The sequence below is a fragment of the Aplidium turbinatum genome, chromosome 4 (genome assembly GCF_918807975.1).
Source record: "Aplidium turbinatum chromosome 4, kaAplTurb1.1, whole genome shotgun sequence".
NCBI classification, from domain to species: domain Eukaryota; kingdom Metazoa; phylum Chordata; class Ascidiacea; order Aplousobranchia; family Polyclinidae; genus Aplidium; species Aplidium turbinatum.
In genome coordinates this window covers 395,604-412,544 of record NC_137475.1, presented here as the reverse complement: position 1 = coordinate 412,544, position 16,941 = coordinate 395,604, and the positions used below count along the sequence as shown (strand labels likewise).

Here is a 16,941-nt window from a genome sequence, read left to right as displayed (position 1 = left end):
CAGCAGGTGCCAGGGGTAGGTCAATGTGAAGAAAGGCGTTCTTCCCGGCTATCAGCACAAGGCTGATTACTCACTAGCACAGCGAGCAGCAGTAACGCTTCGCTAACCAGAATGGTGTAGCTTCCACGCTAGCCATTGAGACCTCCAATTAACCGTTTAAGTTATTTTGGCAGCCGATTGTAGCATCGAATTGGGAAATCCTCGGACTGGGAAAGCTTCTTGCAGAGCTTAATCCTGGCAGTTTCGCATACTTGTAGAGGCTTTGAATCACTGACGCAGGCCCGGTCAAGACTTATTTTCCCACGAGCTTTCTGTACTTCACATAGACTTTGTACTTACACCGTGTGAATGCCGACATTTTTGTTGGCGTGTTTGGTTCAGTGGTTTCGCCTTTTGCCTTACATTCGTGAATACATCGATTCGACACCCACCAAAATCAATTTTTTTTCTTTACATTAGTTTTTGCGGTGCACAAAAGCTTTTCATAAAAAGTAAGGTTAGGGTTAATTTTTAGGGTTAGGGTTAATTCTTAATCAATTCGGAAAATCTTACTTTTAGACTAGTGACCAAAATTAATTCCTTTTCTCAACCTTTTCAAACTTGACTAGACTAGGTGTATCTCCAGGCTACGTTTTTTTTTCAAGTTCGATGTTTAGATTTGGTCTGGAGGGTGAGTATCGGCTGAAAATCGGCTGCTGTGAGGGCGAAAATTGGTAAAAACAGTAACGCGCGCCGTGCGGTAACCAGTAATGGCTACACTTACAGAAATATGCAAATGAGACAGAAAGTTCGTGGGAAAAAAATTCGTGGCCGGTTACCGAGATTGACAGAGTGAAATTTCCGATTGTTTAAGTCTTGTTACCGGGGAATTATTTCATCCATCATGAATGGAGATCAGTCCTTACAGTCCTTACATGCACGTTAAGGACTGATGCCACTGAATGGAGATCAGTCCTTCACATGCGTTGCTCAAGTGCACACCCCGATCTTCTTCGTTCCAGAAGTCACGCGCTAACCAACTGAGCTATCAGGAATAGCCCTGATATGAGCGGATTGCGTTTGGTATACAGCGCCCGCTACTCTCTCTGTCAGGTTCACGCACATCTAACAATTCATGCTGTGCCACTGGCTATTTGGAGACGTGGTAATGACGTGTGGGAGTAAAATCACCGTTTGGCAATACTAACGCAGACTTCATTCTTCAGTGGGCACTTTAACGTATTCCACTTTCCCCAAACAATAACGCAATCATGCGTGATATACTCTACGATTCTTCGCAAATCAGTTGATTGCAGTCATGTGACTCAGCAGGTGATATTGTGGAAAGCCACTTTAACATGAAGAAATTCATTCATTTCCACTGAAACCTCGAACCAATCAGAACATGTTATAAGAGGCTACCGTCTAATTGTGACCTTTCCAGCATACAGCCAGAGAGTTGATTCTTGTTTTGAGCTTTATTTTGTAGTTACAAAAAAGTAGCCTAATGGTAGGAGTGTTAATCGAACCCACGTCCATTACTACTACTTTGAAATTACTACTTTCTAGCTCTAACGTTAGCAGTCTGCCCCGTTAGCTCAGTGGTTACGCGCCCGGCTGCAACTTTACAAAAGGTACCATTAAAAAATCTCCTTCGAAGTTTGTTTGGTAATTGCAGAAGAAAAATGAGCATAGCAGTGGTGGGAATCAAACCCACAGTGATGAAATGACTATCTGCATCACCGCCCTAACCCTCTGCGCCAAATCAGGCAGTGGCAAACCGATGAGTTAATTTCGCTATTATATGCCTTTTTCTTTGGTTGCTCAAAGGGGATTTTTTAATGGTACCTTTTGTAAAGTTGCCGCCCGGCTCAAGATCACGCGTAGCAAGTTCGACTCCAGGGTGTGCGCTTGAGCAACGCATTTCCGGACTGCTTGGTCACAGCGGAAAACCATAATATCTTCTTGGGAAAGTTGTAACATAAAAATTCTCGGATCCTTTTGTCTGTATGCGATGACACCGAAAAAATACTCTTCTGAAAACGTCTTATCACGAATTGTATTTCAAGAAAAAATAGCCACAGGCTGTCGAAAAGAGAGCGCAACGCGGTACGCCACTAAAACTTGTCACGACAATACAGATTCATCATCATCATCACGTGCTATCTCCGATCCCAAGGTTGGCTGTCATTTTCTTCCACAAGTCACGTTCTTCCGCTACTCTTTTTGTTTCTCCAATGCTTGACAAATCAGCACACTGTATTGCGTCATTTCCCCATGTTCGTCTCCTTCTTCCCCTGCACCTCTTTCCTTCCACCATACCTTCAATAACCAATTGATGTAGCTGTCCTGTCGATCCTCTCAAAATATGTTCCGCAAATTTCATCTTTTGTTTTGTTAAGTCGTTTGCCCATCTATCTTGCACTCTAATTCTTTTCCTAATTGCTTCGTTTGTAATGTGTTTTTTTTTATGATATTTTTAATATTCTTCTGTAGTACCAAAGTTGAAAAACATTAATTTTTTTGTCAATTTCTTTGCTGTAGGTCCAACTTTCACCTTCATATGACATAACTGGTTTAATGTAACAAGATAGAAGTCTCAGTTTTAATTGTAAATCTAGGCTATATCTCCTCTTTAAAATTCCTTACATTTCCAAAATGACACTTTTGCTTGACCGATTCTTCTTTTTACATCATTGGTGCATCTTCCATCTTGTGTAATGAGGGACCCTAGGTATGTGTACGCGGTGACCTGATCTAATTGTTCTTGTTCAATACAAATTACTGAGGATAAAAGACGGAAATTTTGTCTAATTGGTAAGCACAAGCAAAACAGTTTTAATACTCGACCAACCTTTCTAACGACAATTCAAAAATGACGAAACTGACTTGAGATATTTCAAATGCACGTAACCAGCTTCTGTGAAGTAATAGTCCATAATCACGGTGTTACGAACAATCGTTCACCAAATGAAACGTCACATAAAACCGTTATGGTCTATTTAACCTGCGTCTTACATCATGGAATATTATTAAAAAATGAGCCGAGATTGCAACATACTTCGTAAGACTTGTAAAACATTGCACAATTTCTTTGAACACCTGTTGAGAATTGCTTCACAATGTTTATCACTGTTACGTCACAGAAACTGGTACGTGCATTTAAAATATCTCAAGTCAGTTTCGTCATTTTAGAATCGTCGTTGGAAAGGTTGGTCTGTTTGCTTGTGCTTACCAACTAAACGAAATTTCCATCTTTATCCAAGTAATTTGTATTGTGGGGACAAGTTTTAGTGGTGTATCGCGTTACACTCCATTTTCGACAGCCTGTGGCTATTTTTTACTGAAATACAATTCTTGAAAGACGTTTTCAGAAGAGTATTTTATTTTTTGGTGTCATTGCATACAGACGAAAGGATCCGGGACTTTTATGTTACAACTTTCCCACGAAGATATTATGGTTTACCGCTGTGACTACATTGTTATGCAATTTCACAGGTGTTCAAACGGTTTGTGCAATGTTTTACAGGTGTTACGAAGTATTGTGCAATCTCTGCTCATTTTTCAGCAATATTCTATGACGTAAGACGTCAGGTTAAGTAGACCTTAACGGTTTTATTTGACGTTTGATTTGGAGAACGATTGTCCGTAACACTGCTCTTCATTCAGCGGCACCTAGTGAATGGAATAGTTCCCCGGCAACAAAACTTCAACAATCGGAAAACTTCACTTTGCCAATCTCGGTAACCGGCCCTGCGTCAAGAGCCTCTACTATGCAAAAATACCACTATCAGGAATAACCAATCAAGGCTTTGTCAGTCCGAGGATAAAGATTCAATCAAACAATCTAATTCTGCTGCAACCAACCTAACCCCTAAGCCTAAGCCAACAAGCTGACAGAGAATCCATCACTTGATTTGCTTTGTATCATCTTCTTTTACCCTTTTTCACATCACGGAAAACGTAGCTTATGTTTGGTTGGAGGCTTCAGTGGCATTGGCTGAATTTTTTCTTGTCAACGTGGCTACCGATATTGTTGGCTTTCTTCTCGAAAGGTTTTTAATACAAACTAAATTAAGTGAACGAATCGCTGTCACCAGCGCAGGCTAGTGGATTAGAGTTTGGGCAAGAGATATATAGTCATTTGACAAGGTTCAAATCTCTTAGTTGGGATTTTTTCGATAAAAATCTCCAAGATTCATTTCTAAATACTTTACTTTCAAATCCATTTTCTCTTGAAGATCAATCAGTTCAAGTTGGATATCAGCAGGTGCTTTGACAATGTCTGTGTTGAATGGCGAAGAGAATACCAAACAAATGTTCATGAGATTTGAAGTCCTTGAAAGGAGCGAAAAATCCATACAACCATTTTTCAAGTTGGTCTGCAAATTCAGTTTTCTTCTCAAGATGCATTCTATAGTCTCTCAAAGTTGGAAAGTGGAAAAGATTTCTTGTCTGTACGCGAGCTTTCCAAAGTCATAATTTGTTCATAATGCCTTTTATGTGACCATATATTTTTACGTTCCAAATAATTAAATACAATGAATTAGCGGTGGCCAATGGGAGATTTCTAAAATGGCAACAGAAGATGCTGTAGCGCCTGCGGCTTTTTTCGTGTTTGCTTTAGTCTAATTGCCGTAGTGAAATTTGTGCTTGGTAGGAATTTGAAACGCTGGCTGAAAATTAGGGCGTTTCCTCGGAATTTGCACCACTTATCAGGGTTTGATTTACATACGTAGTTTTACGTTGTTGTAGCGTTGCGCATTTGACACATGCTGCATTGCTTGAAGCAATAATAAGCCTCCTTTAAATCAATCGTTCAGCGTGAAACACAGTCAGTTTGTCAGTTTTCAGTATGGTTTCTGTCGGCCAGTTGTGTGGTGCCTTATTTTTTCAGTCAGTTTGCCACGGATTCCTTTCTTGGAAGTCACGGTGTTAGTTTAATTATAGTTGTAGTTTTTATGTTCTGAATTAGTTTAACTCGTTTTATTTGAATTCAAGGCATTATTTGGCTACTGTTCCAAACAATTGTTCACCAAATCAAACGTCATGTAAAACCGTTCAGGTCTGCTGAATCTTAGCGTATTACGTAATGGAATATTTCTAAAAAAATGAGCAAATTGCACTATCGATTGCAAGACCTGTAAAACATTGCAGCTGCAGCATAACATTATATCATCGTTAAATCTTTAATTACTTGAACAGGTGTAAGCCAAACTTGAACAGTTGCTTGAATAGCTTATCATTGCTTATCATTATTACGTCACAGTAGCTGCCTACGTGCGTTTGAAATATTGCAATCTATTCTCGTCATTCTTAAAATTGTTGCTTGAAAGTTGGTCGCATATTTAATTGTTTTGCTTAGTGCTTGCCAGCTGGACGAAATTTCCGCCTTTTATCTCAGTAATTTGTAGGCCTATTGTAGTGACAAGTTTTTAGTGGCGTACGGTGTTGCGTCGCAATTTCGACAGCCTAGGGGCTATTTTTACAGAAATACAGTTCTTGAATAGACGTTTCAGAAGAGTGTTTCTTTTCGGTCATTGCATACAGCCGAACGGATGCGGGAATCTTATGTTACAATTTTCCCACGAAGAGATTATGGTTTACCGCTGTGACCAGCTACAACGTTCCGACGTGGAAGTTCATTCATTTCTTTGCAATAAACTCATACTCGCAAAAAGGAGCAAGGTATTGTTCTCAAGATTGATTGATTGATTGATTGAATCTTTATCCTCTGACTGGGAAAGCTTCTTGCAGGGCTTAATCCTGGCAGTTTCGCATACTTGTAGAGGCTTTGAATCACTGACGCAGGCCCGGTCACCGAGATTGACAGAGTGAAGTTTCCGATTGTTGAAGTCTTGTTGCCGGGGAACTATTCCATCCATTAGATGCCGCTGAATGGAGAGCAGTCCTAAACGTGCGTTGCTCAAGCGCACACCCCGAGAGTCGAACTAGCGCCGCTTGATCTTGAAGCTTCAGATCATCTCCACTATACGTTAGTACGCGGGATGTTGCTGTAGCAGCTACAGCTAGATATGGGCGGATGTTCAGACCACTCGACGTCCGCTACAGTGCGAAATCTACAATAATCCAATCCACAATGAATTGTTCCCAAGTGCCAGACTAAATTACATTATAAATACGTTTCGCGGGCTGCACACAATTCAAAATTGGCACATCTTTGCTGGTCGCACAATTTTTCTTCGCGGGCCACATTTGGCCTGCGGGCCGCATGTTGCACACTCCTGCGTTAAAGCATAGATGACGTACTAAGATGATTTTCTTAGATGATTTAGGAAAGTGCCCACCTCATTCTTCATTGCACAACGAAATTTGCACGGTTGACTGCACGATGATCTTTGAGCCGTGGAAATGATGTCACAGTTAAGCTGCTGCAGTGCTGACTGCTGAGGCCAGAGAGCAGTGTTCTTATTTTTATAGAATATCTCATCTAGATTGGGAATTGTATGTCTACTTAGTAACAAAGTTAGGGAAATTTATTGCCTTGGCTTTGGCCTACTTGCTGCACTGATTGAATAACTTATAGTGTAGTTTCAGGAACAAAGAGATGACTGATTTGTTTAATTTATTCATCTACCGTAGGTACTGTGCTACTACTTGTTTAAACTATCAAGTTTGGTGGCCCTGCCTAACTGTATTTATCGATACATATAGGCCTACCTACTGTAGAGTTAGATCTTTTCATGCATGCCTTAAGTTAAACCATTAAGGTTTTTTCAGCTTTTGTTTGTTTTGTTGACTTATTTCATTTCCACAATATCGCTTCTTATGTCTGACAAAGAAATAGAAATTGAAGTACTGTATGTGTAATTTCATACTCAAATCTGTAAAAGTGCACTTGATTTTGTAAACCTTTTTGAACTGATCCATCTATCTCGACTTTCCATATCAGATTTTACCCCTAATACGCAATAGGAACTGTTGTGTATTAACTCTTTGCAATAGTGAACAGTTGAGACTAGAACTGGAGCGTTCATAGTTGTTTTTGGCGAATTTTATGTGTGATATGATAAAGCATTTCCGACCTTCAAATCGGTATTGCTGCAATATTACACCAAGTTCTGTTTGTTTTTTGCAGGTTTTAAGAATAGTGAATATAATTTTGGGAGTTTTACATTTGCATTCATGAGAACACTAGTAACATGGTACTAGTAATCTCTTCCAAGTTTTATCAGGCTTGCAAGCAGGTGTAGTATTAAACCACACAGTTATACCGTAGTGCCCAATGCAACAGAGCTAGAACATGCACATTCCCAACAATAATGCCTGATCATAATAATCCTTTGTTTGAGCAAATTGGTTAATAGGATAATTGTATCGAATCTTCTGGTAAATGGGTGATACGATTAATCAATTTTATAGCTAGTACTATGTTAAAAGTAAAGCATAATTTGAAAGCCTTTTTGGATTTATCAAAACTAAAAGAACCTCTGAAGTATTGCTTGTGTGTGGCTCCAAGAACAATGCTAGCTGCATTACATTGTTTACGTATGATATAAAAAGTTGATTTACGTGAATAAACTATAGTTCTACAAATAAACTTCTATCATGGAAGAAAATATGTTATGATGTCATCGCATGACGACTGACTACTTGGTTATGTATCACATGGAGCTCTGTTTTTGTTGTTCTAATGGCGTTAGTTTGTTTTGCATTGTTTGTGGACATGGTGCTTAACTATGATGTCACTTAGAGTAGTTTTAGAGTAGTTTTTCTTAACTGGTGTGCCGCCACGCACCATGGAAAGTTGTCATGTTGAGACAACGGGGGCCGTCTGGTTTTGATGAGAATTTTTCCTTTTCAATGGTGATTCATTTACAGCACCATACACTGGATATGTGAATACTAATTTGATGCTAATGACTTTGCTCCAGAGCGGCACCAGCAAGTGGCAAAGGCTTACAGCAGGGGTTCCCAACCTTTTTATGTTCTTGTACCACTTAGCCACCACGGACTGTCAACACGTACCACTATTTTCAAAACAACTAATTTGATCCAATATTAAATTATTTGCAAGATGATGAATCTGGATGTAAAGTTAGCGAAAGTAGCAAAATTACCAACAAAACATCACAGAGTCCATTACACCACACAGCACAGAACGCATCAGAATAACAAAGAAAAAGACACAACTAAACACAAACACAATACAACTAAATTTAATGAGATTTTTGTTTTTGTTTGTCTTTCACCAGTTGATCGATGCGTGGCAAACTTTGTTAATAGCACATCTGAAGTCATGTCCGGCCTCCTGGGGCACTTAGTCGGTTTCGATTTTTTGATTTGATGTTCATAAGAATAGGTAATCCCTGCTCGCATTCCCAAGTAGAAGGAAAAATCAGTAGTTGTGGAACAGCGTGGGAAGCTAGCGTTGGGTATAAAGAAGCCATACTAAGCCAGAAGTTTATTGCAGAACATTCTTTGCGTTGTTTTTTTGCTGTCTGATCCTCCTGCATGTCTATCAGTTCCTCTTGTTCCCCTGTACCGACAGGTAGGTCGGCTGGGTGCGCTGAGAAAGGATCTGTGATGTATGGGCAGCTTGTGGTATCTGGAAAGTAATGCTGCAATTCAGCAGTTAGCAGCGAGAGGTGCTGGGTAATTTCTCTGGATAAGTCATCACTGATTTCCATGTCAAGGGCTGACAGAAATTTAAACATACCATAGCGCTTGTTTTCCATATTTTTCCTCCATAATTCCACCTTTCGGATAAAAGCTCCCAGTTTTGAAACAAAGTCCACGACAGTGCAGTTTGCTCTTGAAATGACAGATTTAAATGATTGAAAGCTTCAAATATATTTGACAAATAAGCCAATCTTGCAATGAATTTCTTGTCCTCCAGATCGTTTTGAAATTCATGGTCTTTCTGTTGGAAAAATAGAAGTAATTCATTCCTCATTTCAAAAAGACACTTAGTTGTATTTCCTCGAGAGAGCCAGCGCACTTCTGTGTGATAGAGGAGACAATGTTTTAACAAAATTTACGATTTTGACTACCCTGTTCAAGCACATTAACAACTTTGCAGGAAGAACCTTTGTGCAAAGAGCAAACCTAGCAAACCTGTGTATGAAACAGTGAACACTTATGACGCGAGGTGACACAGCTTTGACATGGGCTTGAAATCCAGACTTTCTACCGAGCATAGAGGGAGCCCCATCTGTCGTACATCCAACAAGATTTCCCCAATCCAGTTCATTTTCCTAGAAAAAATTATCCAAAGAGTTGAAAATATCTTTTCCTTTTGATGTAGTGGACACCTCATGATTCAACAATAATTCCGTTTTTACAGCATCTTTCTGTGTAAAGCGGACGTAGACAAGCAGTTGGCAGCAGTTTGTGACAACTGTGGATTCATCAAGTGGTAAGGCAAATCCAAACTTCGAATCTCTTACTCTTGCAATCACTTGGTCAGTGATATCAACTGACATTTCCTCGATGCGTCGTTTCACAGTATTGTTAGAAAGCGATACACTATCCAACTTTGTCAATGAATCTTCTCCAATCAAATTTCTGACTAATATCTTTGCTGTTAGCAAAACAAGTGACTCCGCAATGACATGAGCTTTTTTGTTTTGGGCCACCAGAAGAGATACTTCATAGGATGCCTTCACAATTCCGGCATTATTTCGGTAAAACTGGCCTGTGTGATCCATGCGCTGTCGCTTCACGTTCTCCCAAGTCGCTCAAAATAACTCTTTCATCTTATCTGCATGATTGGACTCAAGATGCCGCTTAAGCAAACTTGGTTTCAATGCTGCATTTGAAAGGGTTTTCATACAGATCACGCACTGAGGTAAGCTATCTCCACGATATTGAATAGCAATGAAGCCATACTTACTATAATCTGCGCTATACTTTCGTTTCGACATTTTCAAATATTTAGACAAAAATGTAATGCTGTTCAGGATTCAGCCACTACACGTCGGAAAACCAACATCAGAATAAACGCAATTCTGCAATTGCACACGTAATAGTTTCGCCACAGACACCATTCACATTGCACACATAATAGTTTCGTCACAGACACCATTAAGTTCGCAGAACAGCATTGTATTAATAACAATGACAGCGGGGAGCAAGATCCACAAAAGTAGCTTACTGAGTGCAGAGAATTTAGTACGGAAAGAAATAAAAGTGTTGTTCGCATATTTTAGAAACTCAAAATTAAATAATTGTTGCAATAGGCCTACTTTATTTGACAATACTATTACATATCGCATGCAACGGAGAGCTGCTCGCGTACCACCTGAAAAGCTCTCGCGTACCACTAGTGGTACGCGTACCACCGGTTGGGAACCCCTGGCTTACAGGATCCAAATCTTACTATTTTTCAAGAGGACTGAATCTCAGTTTTTTCATAGTTAAGCAGTTCCTAAATTTTTATGAATATTTCTAAACATGAAGAAAGTTTAGTAACATGGCGTTTGTGTGTGTACCTGCTTCAAATGTCATGCCTTTGCCCAGAAAATGTCATTCGTTAAATGTTATGCCAACATCTTTAGCAAAAAATATGAATATGTCAACTTGCCATTTTGTGAAATACTTTTTAATGAATTTTCAAAGTAAAATTAATCCAGATCTGACAACTGAAATATCTAAAAATTGTGGGGTCCGGATCACCATACAGTACACCTCTGGCAATGGCACTTCAATCAACAGAATGTCATAAGATTGAAGTATCACCTGTGGCTGCTCTGTATTTATTCGCTGGTGTGTTGCTTTTATTTTGTCATAATGAAGCTCATGAAAAATGGGCAGCCAATGCATGCCAAAAATGATTCCTCAGCATGTTGCTTTCAATCACTGACCTCACTCGAGAAATCGTGGCAAGCTTATGTGTGTTGGTAAGAGAGAACCATTCACGTTTTGTGGAAGGCAATGATGTACATGTATGTAGTTAAGTGCTATGTAGAAAATAAACATCAAGGACTGAAAATTGAGCTTTAAACCTCTAGTCATAACCTCAGCTCCGGTGGCCTTCACCCCCAGTTTTTATTTTTATTGTCTCATATGCTCTCAAACTCACTCTTAAATTTTGGTTAGCCAAATTTTGTTTGCCAAATAATACTCTTGATAGTCCACAGGCGTTACCTGTATGAATGTGCAAATACATTGTTGCGGTATGGTGTTATTTTTTGTGACTGTTTTGGTAAGATTTGGATTGGATATTTTATGATTTTGATCACTGAAATTTTGAATTTGTCAAAGTCTTGTCATTCCCTGCTTTTGAAGCGTTACCTGGCAAACTAAGTGATAGTTTATGACGTCATGAGTGCTTTCTACTGTAAGTCTGTGATTGTTCGTGGTGTGTCCAGTTCGATGGGGGATGACGCTCTCAGGATGGACACGGATGTACCTGCTGTTGTCATGGACAAAGCTAAGAAGCAACATGAAGACTACGTCTCAGTTTTCAGGTGACAGCAGCAGTTAACTTTTTAGGATTAGGAATGTCAACCAATTGTGTTATCTCTGCATGAAATGCTTGTTTCAAAACTTGTTTCTCTTTAGTGAAGTGTTTGCTTTATCTGCTGTTCCTCTAGGAATAAGTTGGGATTGTATGTCGTTGAAGTGGAAGCGGATGACAGTCTCCCGGACTGCGTGTTCGTGGAAGATCCACTGGTTGTCATCGGCAGGAAAGCGTTGATCACAAATCCCGGTCACCCAACCAGGAGAGGAGAGGTTAGTGTTGACCCGATGGTCTCAGTTTAGTTTTTCTTGTTCGTGATCTCTTCCAATTCTTTGCAGTGCGCTGGAATGGTTGATGCTGTGACGTCATTCCGTGATTTGGAAGTCTTCAAGATGAAGAATTTAGACCAGAGTGCAACCTTAGATGGGGGCGATGTGCTCTTCACTGGGGAGGAGATTTTGGTGGGGCTCAGCTCTCGGACCAACCAACAAGGAGTTGATGTTCTTTCCAAAGTGTTTGCTCCGATTCCAGTGACATCTGTGAAGGTTTCTGATTCACTTCATTTGAAGAGTGTTTGTTCTATGGCGTCACCTGGCATCGTGATGACGTCAGTAGGCTCGGAAGCTGCCAGGACGATAGTGAAGGTGATTTATGACGTTTGTGTAAAAGATCAATAACTTTTGTGACATGATTTGTAAAGTTGGAAATATGGTTGACTGACGTTAGTGGTCAGAGGTGGAAAGTAGCGCGCTACCTGTGTGGTTGCACTACAGTTTTGTCACAATAGTGGTTGCAGTGACGACACTTCTTTTTTTATCAATGTAGCGGAGAGGCGCTACATTTACGTCAGTCGTACTTCCGCTACTTTCCAATTTAAAGTATAGAATTATTTTCTGAGATTTTTGATAAAATTTCACCCAAAACATGTTTCCTGTACCCCAAAGGCGTTGGAATGGTGGTGTAAACTAATGTGGCACTGAAAGATGGTGTCATCCTTTGTCAAAGTCATTTTGACTTCACATGGCACTTGTTTAGAGCTATCCCGTGTGAGGTCAAGACAAAAGTAGTGGTAGCGCTTTCGGTATATTGTAGCGGTAATGATATTGTGGACGTTATTTCAAAGTAGTGCATGCCCACATCTGTTGGTGGTTGGGTGGAATGACGTCAGTATGTTTATTTGATGGGCTGATGAGTAGTTTGTACAGAATTTTAACTTTTATTTAGAGATTGAAATCTCGTGTGATCAAAGACTATAAGTTTATTGAAGTAAACGGGCCATCTACCGGGTCAAATTGTATATACCTGGAGACTGCTAGAGGGAGTGCTTTACTCTATCCCAGTCCTGACATTTACCCCGACACCAAACAGGTGAGTTGTTGTGACGTCATTATCATTATTGCATCTTCCCCTTTTGCTCATTGGTTAAGCATTATAAGCACCCCATTCACGATCAAGCGGCGCTGGTTCGACTCTCTGAGTGTCCACTTGAGCAACGCATTTAAGGACTGCTCTCCATACAGCGACACCTAGTGGATGCCGATGCAATGGCCTCGTGGTTCGACTGCTCTGCTTCGTTGGATGTGGGTTCGATTCACCATCGGGTCATACCAAAGACTTCTCAAAACTGGTAGTAAATCTTCATTCTTGCTTGGTGCTCCATAGAGCGGTGGGTTTAGGTACTCCCCCGACGTTGTTTGCAATCGCTGAGTTCTCCGGAGATAAGCCCGTTACCCTACAGGCTTCGGCGAATTGCGTTCGGACAACAACGAGGTCCCCCGTTACCCTACAGGCTTCAGCGAAATAACCAGGAATAACCAATCAAGGCTTTGTCAGTGCGAGGATGAAAATTCAAAACCAAATCATTGTGTTCTGCTGCAGAAATCCGATAAAAAATTGTTCAAAATGCTACAAATTGATGCAGTTCAACATTAAACTGTCTTGTCTCTAATACGTCGTTGGTGTTTCTAATTACGTAATAATCCACGCAGGCGTATGAGTCGATTGACGTTGCAATGAAGTTTCCGATGAATTCCTCCGAGTTCGCGAAAGTCGACGGGTGTCTGACATGCAGCAGCGTGCTGCTCTCTGTCACCTCATAGTGGCGGTTCAATCAAAAATATTTTTGCGTTTTGTGAAGTTGTTTTTTTTTTTATAAAACAGACGCAGTTGTGCCTGTGATGTGTTGTTGTCGCTTGCGCTGCAAAGTAGTGAGAGCTCAAGAGGTTGAGGTTACCGGTTCGATGCTTGTTTTTTTAACAATACAAGCCGCTGTTTATCTCTTGTTGCGCCTCAACACCGCGCTTCCCTCTGCTTTTCGTGGTAGGAGTGCGTCTAAAACGCCACTTAGTGGCATTTTTATCACGTCCACAAACTCCATATTTGTGATGAAGCCCTCAAATGCTCATGCCTTGTTGACGTCACAAAGCAATGTCAAGGTGTTTCGTGGCAACTGAACCTTATCGAAGATAGCCCGATGCGATGGATGTCAGCAGGGCCCACAAGAGGGGGGACAACCGGTGCATTGCACCGGGGCCCGGTGAGTTTAAGGGGGCCCGACAAAATGTCTAAATTCACGCGATAAAAAGATTGATTTCAACGATTTTGCAAAAAATATTGTTTTTATATTAGTTCCGTATGTCGAATGGGGCCCCTTATGGGTAGCCTAGGCTATGCCCTTTTTTAAAATTACAGAATTTTTTTAGTTTAGGGGGGCCCGACAAAATGTTTAAATTTGCGTGCTCAGGTCGATTTGCATAAAATATTTTTTTTTACATGAATATTAGTTTTGTATTTTAATTGGGCCCCCTCATGGGTATGCCCTTTTTTAGAACAACAAAATTTTCATTTTTTTGCGTAGCCTACCGGGGGCCAATAAAATGTTTAAATTTGCGTATTAAGGTCAATTTTGCATAAAATGTTTTTTTATATTTTGAAGTTGGTATTTCTTATATGAATTTGGTATTTCGTGTATGAAGTTGGTATTTCTTAATGTCATGAACAATAACAATGCATGCATCCTAAGTTTGCTGCCCTAGTCTCTGCAGATTTCAAGGTCAAAAATGGTATTGTATGTTAATGTAAAGCTGTATGCACACATATGCAATGCTATGTTAGCCATGTCGGATAGTATTGCAATTTTTATCTTCAAAGTGGCTGATTTTACCTACTTGTTGCCATGGTTACATTCAGGTGTTGCCAGAGTTAGGAAGGGTTAGGGCAGGGGTTCTTAAACTTTTTGAGCCGCGCCCCTCTTTGACGTGCCATCCAAACTTGCGCCCCACCAAACTACAAAATTAGCAAACATTAAAGTGTAATGACTGCAGGAATTTAGATTTAGCTTTCATCAATGTGAGGGATGTAATTGTTTTTCGGAAACCAAAAGTTTAATTCGAGGCTTTGTAGCTGATAATGCACACCTCAGATCGGCTTCACAATCAATAAGTTTGTTTCGATGTTTTGTTTTTATGTTCAAAAGTGTAGAAAAGTCACTTTCGCACAGATAAGTGGACGAAAACGGAAGAAGTGTGCGTATCGCCACGCCACCCACTCCCTTGTACTACTACTTCCGCAGATGACGATTTGCGAAAGCACTCGCAGTTTTCATTTTTTTAAATGAGTCTTTCTTGCTTTGAAAAAAAGCCAAAGGTTTATCTTTATGACCAGGGTGTTTTGTCTCAAGATGACGCTTCAAACCACATAGTCGCAATGCATCGTTGCTCAGATTTTCAAAACACATCACACATTGTGGTACGACTTCACCATTCGCTGTGGCATCTATAAAGCCATACTTCAGATACTGTTCATCATATTTTCTCTTTTTTCCTCTCATTTTTATGTCAATATATTTCGAGTACTTACTAAAATTTAATATTTAAATCAATGCTAAAATTAACAAAATTGAAAAGTTAATTATAGGCTACTTCGATGACAGGCTACCGTTACCTTATACCAGGACTTCTCAAACTTTTTTGTTCTGCGACCCCATTTTGAAAAATATATTTCTATGCGACCCCATTATGGGGACATCCACGTTAATATCCCTTTTTAATTTGGAGGCTTTCAGGTTTTCCGTAGATAAACTTTTATTACAAATTAATTAACATTGTTACTACATGAATCTACGGAACCTAACCACTGATCCATACTCAATTAATCTTGTACAGTAGGGGAAGGGAAGGTAATTTGATACACTTTTAACATTTTTGCCTGTTAACTGAAAATTACGTGACACAAACTATTGATTTTAAGCTGAAATGAAAGTCTGATCCCTTACACACTTTCTAAAAACATTTTCACTTTTCTATTTTCGTTACTTTTTTTTTAATTGAAATTTTAAAAACGTCACTCAAATGTATCAATTTACCTTCCACGGAAGGTAAATTGATACACCCGGAAGGTAATTTGATACAGTAAAACTAATACAGAAATCCCCTTTGACAGCAAAGCAATAAATGAAAATTTAATATGTGGTTGGCGTGCTTGGGTGCAAGGATGAGTGTTGAGACCTATGTGTGCGGCGAAGCTTCTGCAGCGGGATGGACATGGGAAGGATGATTGGCTGGAGTTCTTATTCAAGGGGGTGCTTTGCGCTTTTCTCATTTTTTGACAGCAGATAGCGTGTAGGCCGACGAAAGCCTATATTATAGTTGTTTCTCAAAGTAGCAGGTCTTGGTAATAAAGAATAACTTATTTAAATCAACTAAATCAATGACAACATTTATTACAGTCACAAAAAAGAACTTAATATACTGTATCAATTTACCTTCTCAACATGTATCAATTAACCTTTTTCAAAAAAAGTTATAAAATTCTGATTTTTGTATGCTTGGATGCACATTGCAGAAAAAATGTGACATGCCCTTGAAGCCTTATCAATCAACTGTTAAATGAGTTTGGTTTCATCTTTCAGGAACTTTTCGTTAATTTTTCAGACGAAAATGATCATGAGTTAAAATTTTTACGAAAATACTCAAAAAACACACTTTTACAATTTTATGCCATAAAAGCACGAGTTAGCTGCATGGCGAAATTTTTGTAGGCATTATTTTCACAGATTTTCCACCCAATGACAATATTTTTGACTAATATTTTTTGTACATTTCTGTAGAGGGGGTGTATCAAATTACCTTCCGTATCAAATTACCTTCCCTTCCCCTAACTACTAAGGGAACGTTCAAATATTACGTAACGCTTTTTTTCCGAATTTTTGACCCCCCCCTCCCCCATGTAACGCCAACGTAACGCTTTTTTCAATCCCCCCCTCCCCCATGTAACGCTTTTTCAGTACGAATTCAGCACAAAAAACTACCGTTCCGTACTCGAAAGCGTTACGTAACGTTTTGCTTGAACCCCCTCCCCCCCAATGTGACGCTAACGTAACGCTTTGCATAAACCCCCCCCTCCTCCTCGAAGGCGTTACGTAATATTTGAACGTTCCCTAACTACTTCAAACTTAGTCTAGGTTCTTTCAGAAACTAGTTGCTAGGCTACTTTGAAATCATACTGCGAGCGGTAAAGTTACTTTTGGTCAGCACGTT

At 39.7% G+C, this 16,941-nt stretch overlaps 2 protein-coding genes across 2 annotated transcripts; one reads left to right on the top strand and one right to left on the bottom strand.

Annotated features, from left to right (window-relative positions):
• Nucleotides 1–8,461: 8,461 nt before the first annotated feature.
• LOC145768289 (zinc finger MYM-type protein 6-like) lies at nucleotides 8,462–9,650 on the bottom strand. The gene is made up of 4 exons (XM_082579765.1): nucleotides 9,285–9,650; nucleotides 9,030–9,197; nucleotides 8,660–8,863; nucleotides 8,462–8,548 (listed from the first exon to the last, which is right to left on the bottom strand). Exons 1-4 carry the CDS (start codon nucleotides 9,648–9,650, stop codon nucleotides 8,462–8,464), a joined length of 825 nt encoding a protein of 274 aa, XP_082435891.1.
• A 1,079-nt stretch (nucleotides 9,651–10,729) lies between these two features.
• Nucleotides 10,730–13,549, top strand: LOC145769257 (N(G),N(G)-dimethylarginine dimethylaminohydrolase 1-like). The gene is made up of 5 exons (XM_082580840.1): nucleotides 10,730–11,411; nucleotides 11,538–11,676; nucleotides 11,743–12,048; nucleotides 12,629–12,772; nucleotides 13,393–13,549. Exons 1-5 carry the CDS (start codon nucleotides 11,266–11,268, stop codon nucleotides 13,501–13,503), a joined length of 846 nt encoding a protein of 281 aa, XP_082436966.1. The 5' UTR covers nucleotides 10,730–11,265; the 3' UTR covers nucleotides 13,504–13,549.
• Nucleotides 13,550–16,941: the final 3,392 nt, after the last annotated feature.

Coding starts and splice junctions, on each gene's coding strand:
- LOC145769257 (XM_082580840.1), top strand. CDS start 11,266: ATGAGTGCTTTCTACTGTAAGTCTGTGATTGTTCGTGGTGTGTCCAGT. Junction 11,677..11,742: donor ACCCAACCAGGAGAGGAGAG/GTTAGTGTTGAC, acceptor AATTCTTTGCAG/TGCGCTGGAATGGTTGATGC. Junction 12,773..13,392: donor TTTACCCCGACACCAAACAG/GTGAGTTGTTGT, acceptor TAATCCACGCAG/GCGTATGAGTCGATTGACGT.
- LOC145768289 (XM_082579765.1), bottom strand. CDS start 9,650: ATGGATCACACAGGCCAGTTTTACCGAAATAATGCCGGAATTGTGAAG. Junction 9,198..9,284: donor GCTTTACACAGAAAGATGCT/GTAAAAACGGAA, acceptor AATTTTTTCTAG/GAAAATGAACTGGATTGGGG. Junction 8,864..9,029: donor GGTTTGCTCTTTGCACAAAG/GTTCTTCCTGCA, acceptor TTTTTCCAACAG/AAAGACCATGAATTTCAAAA.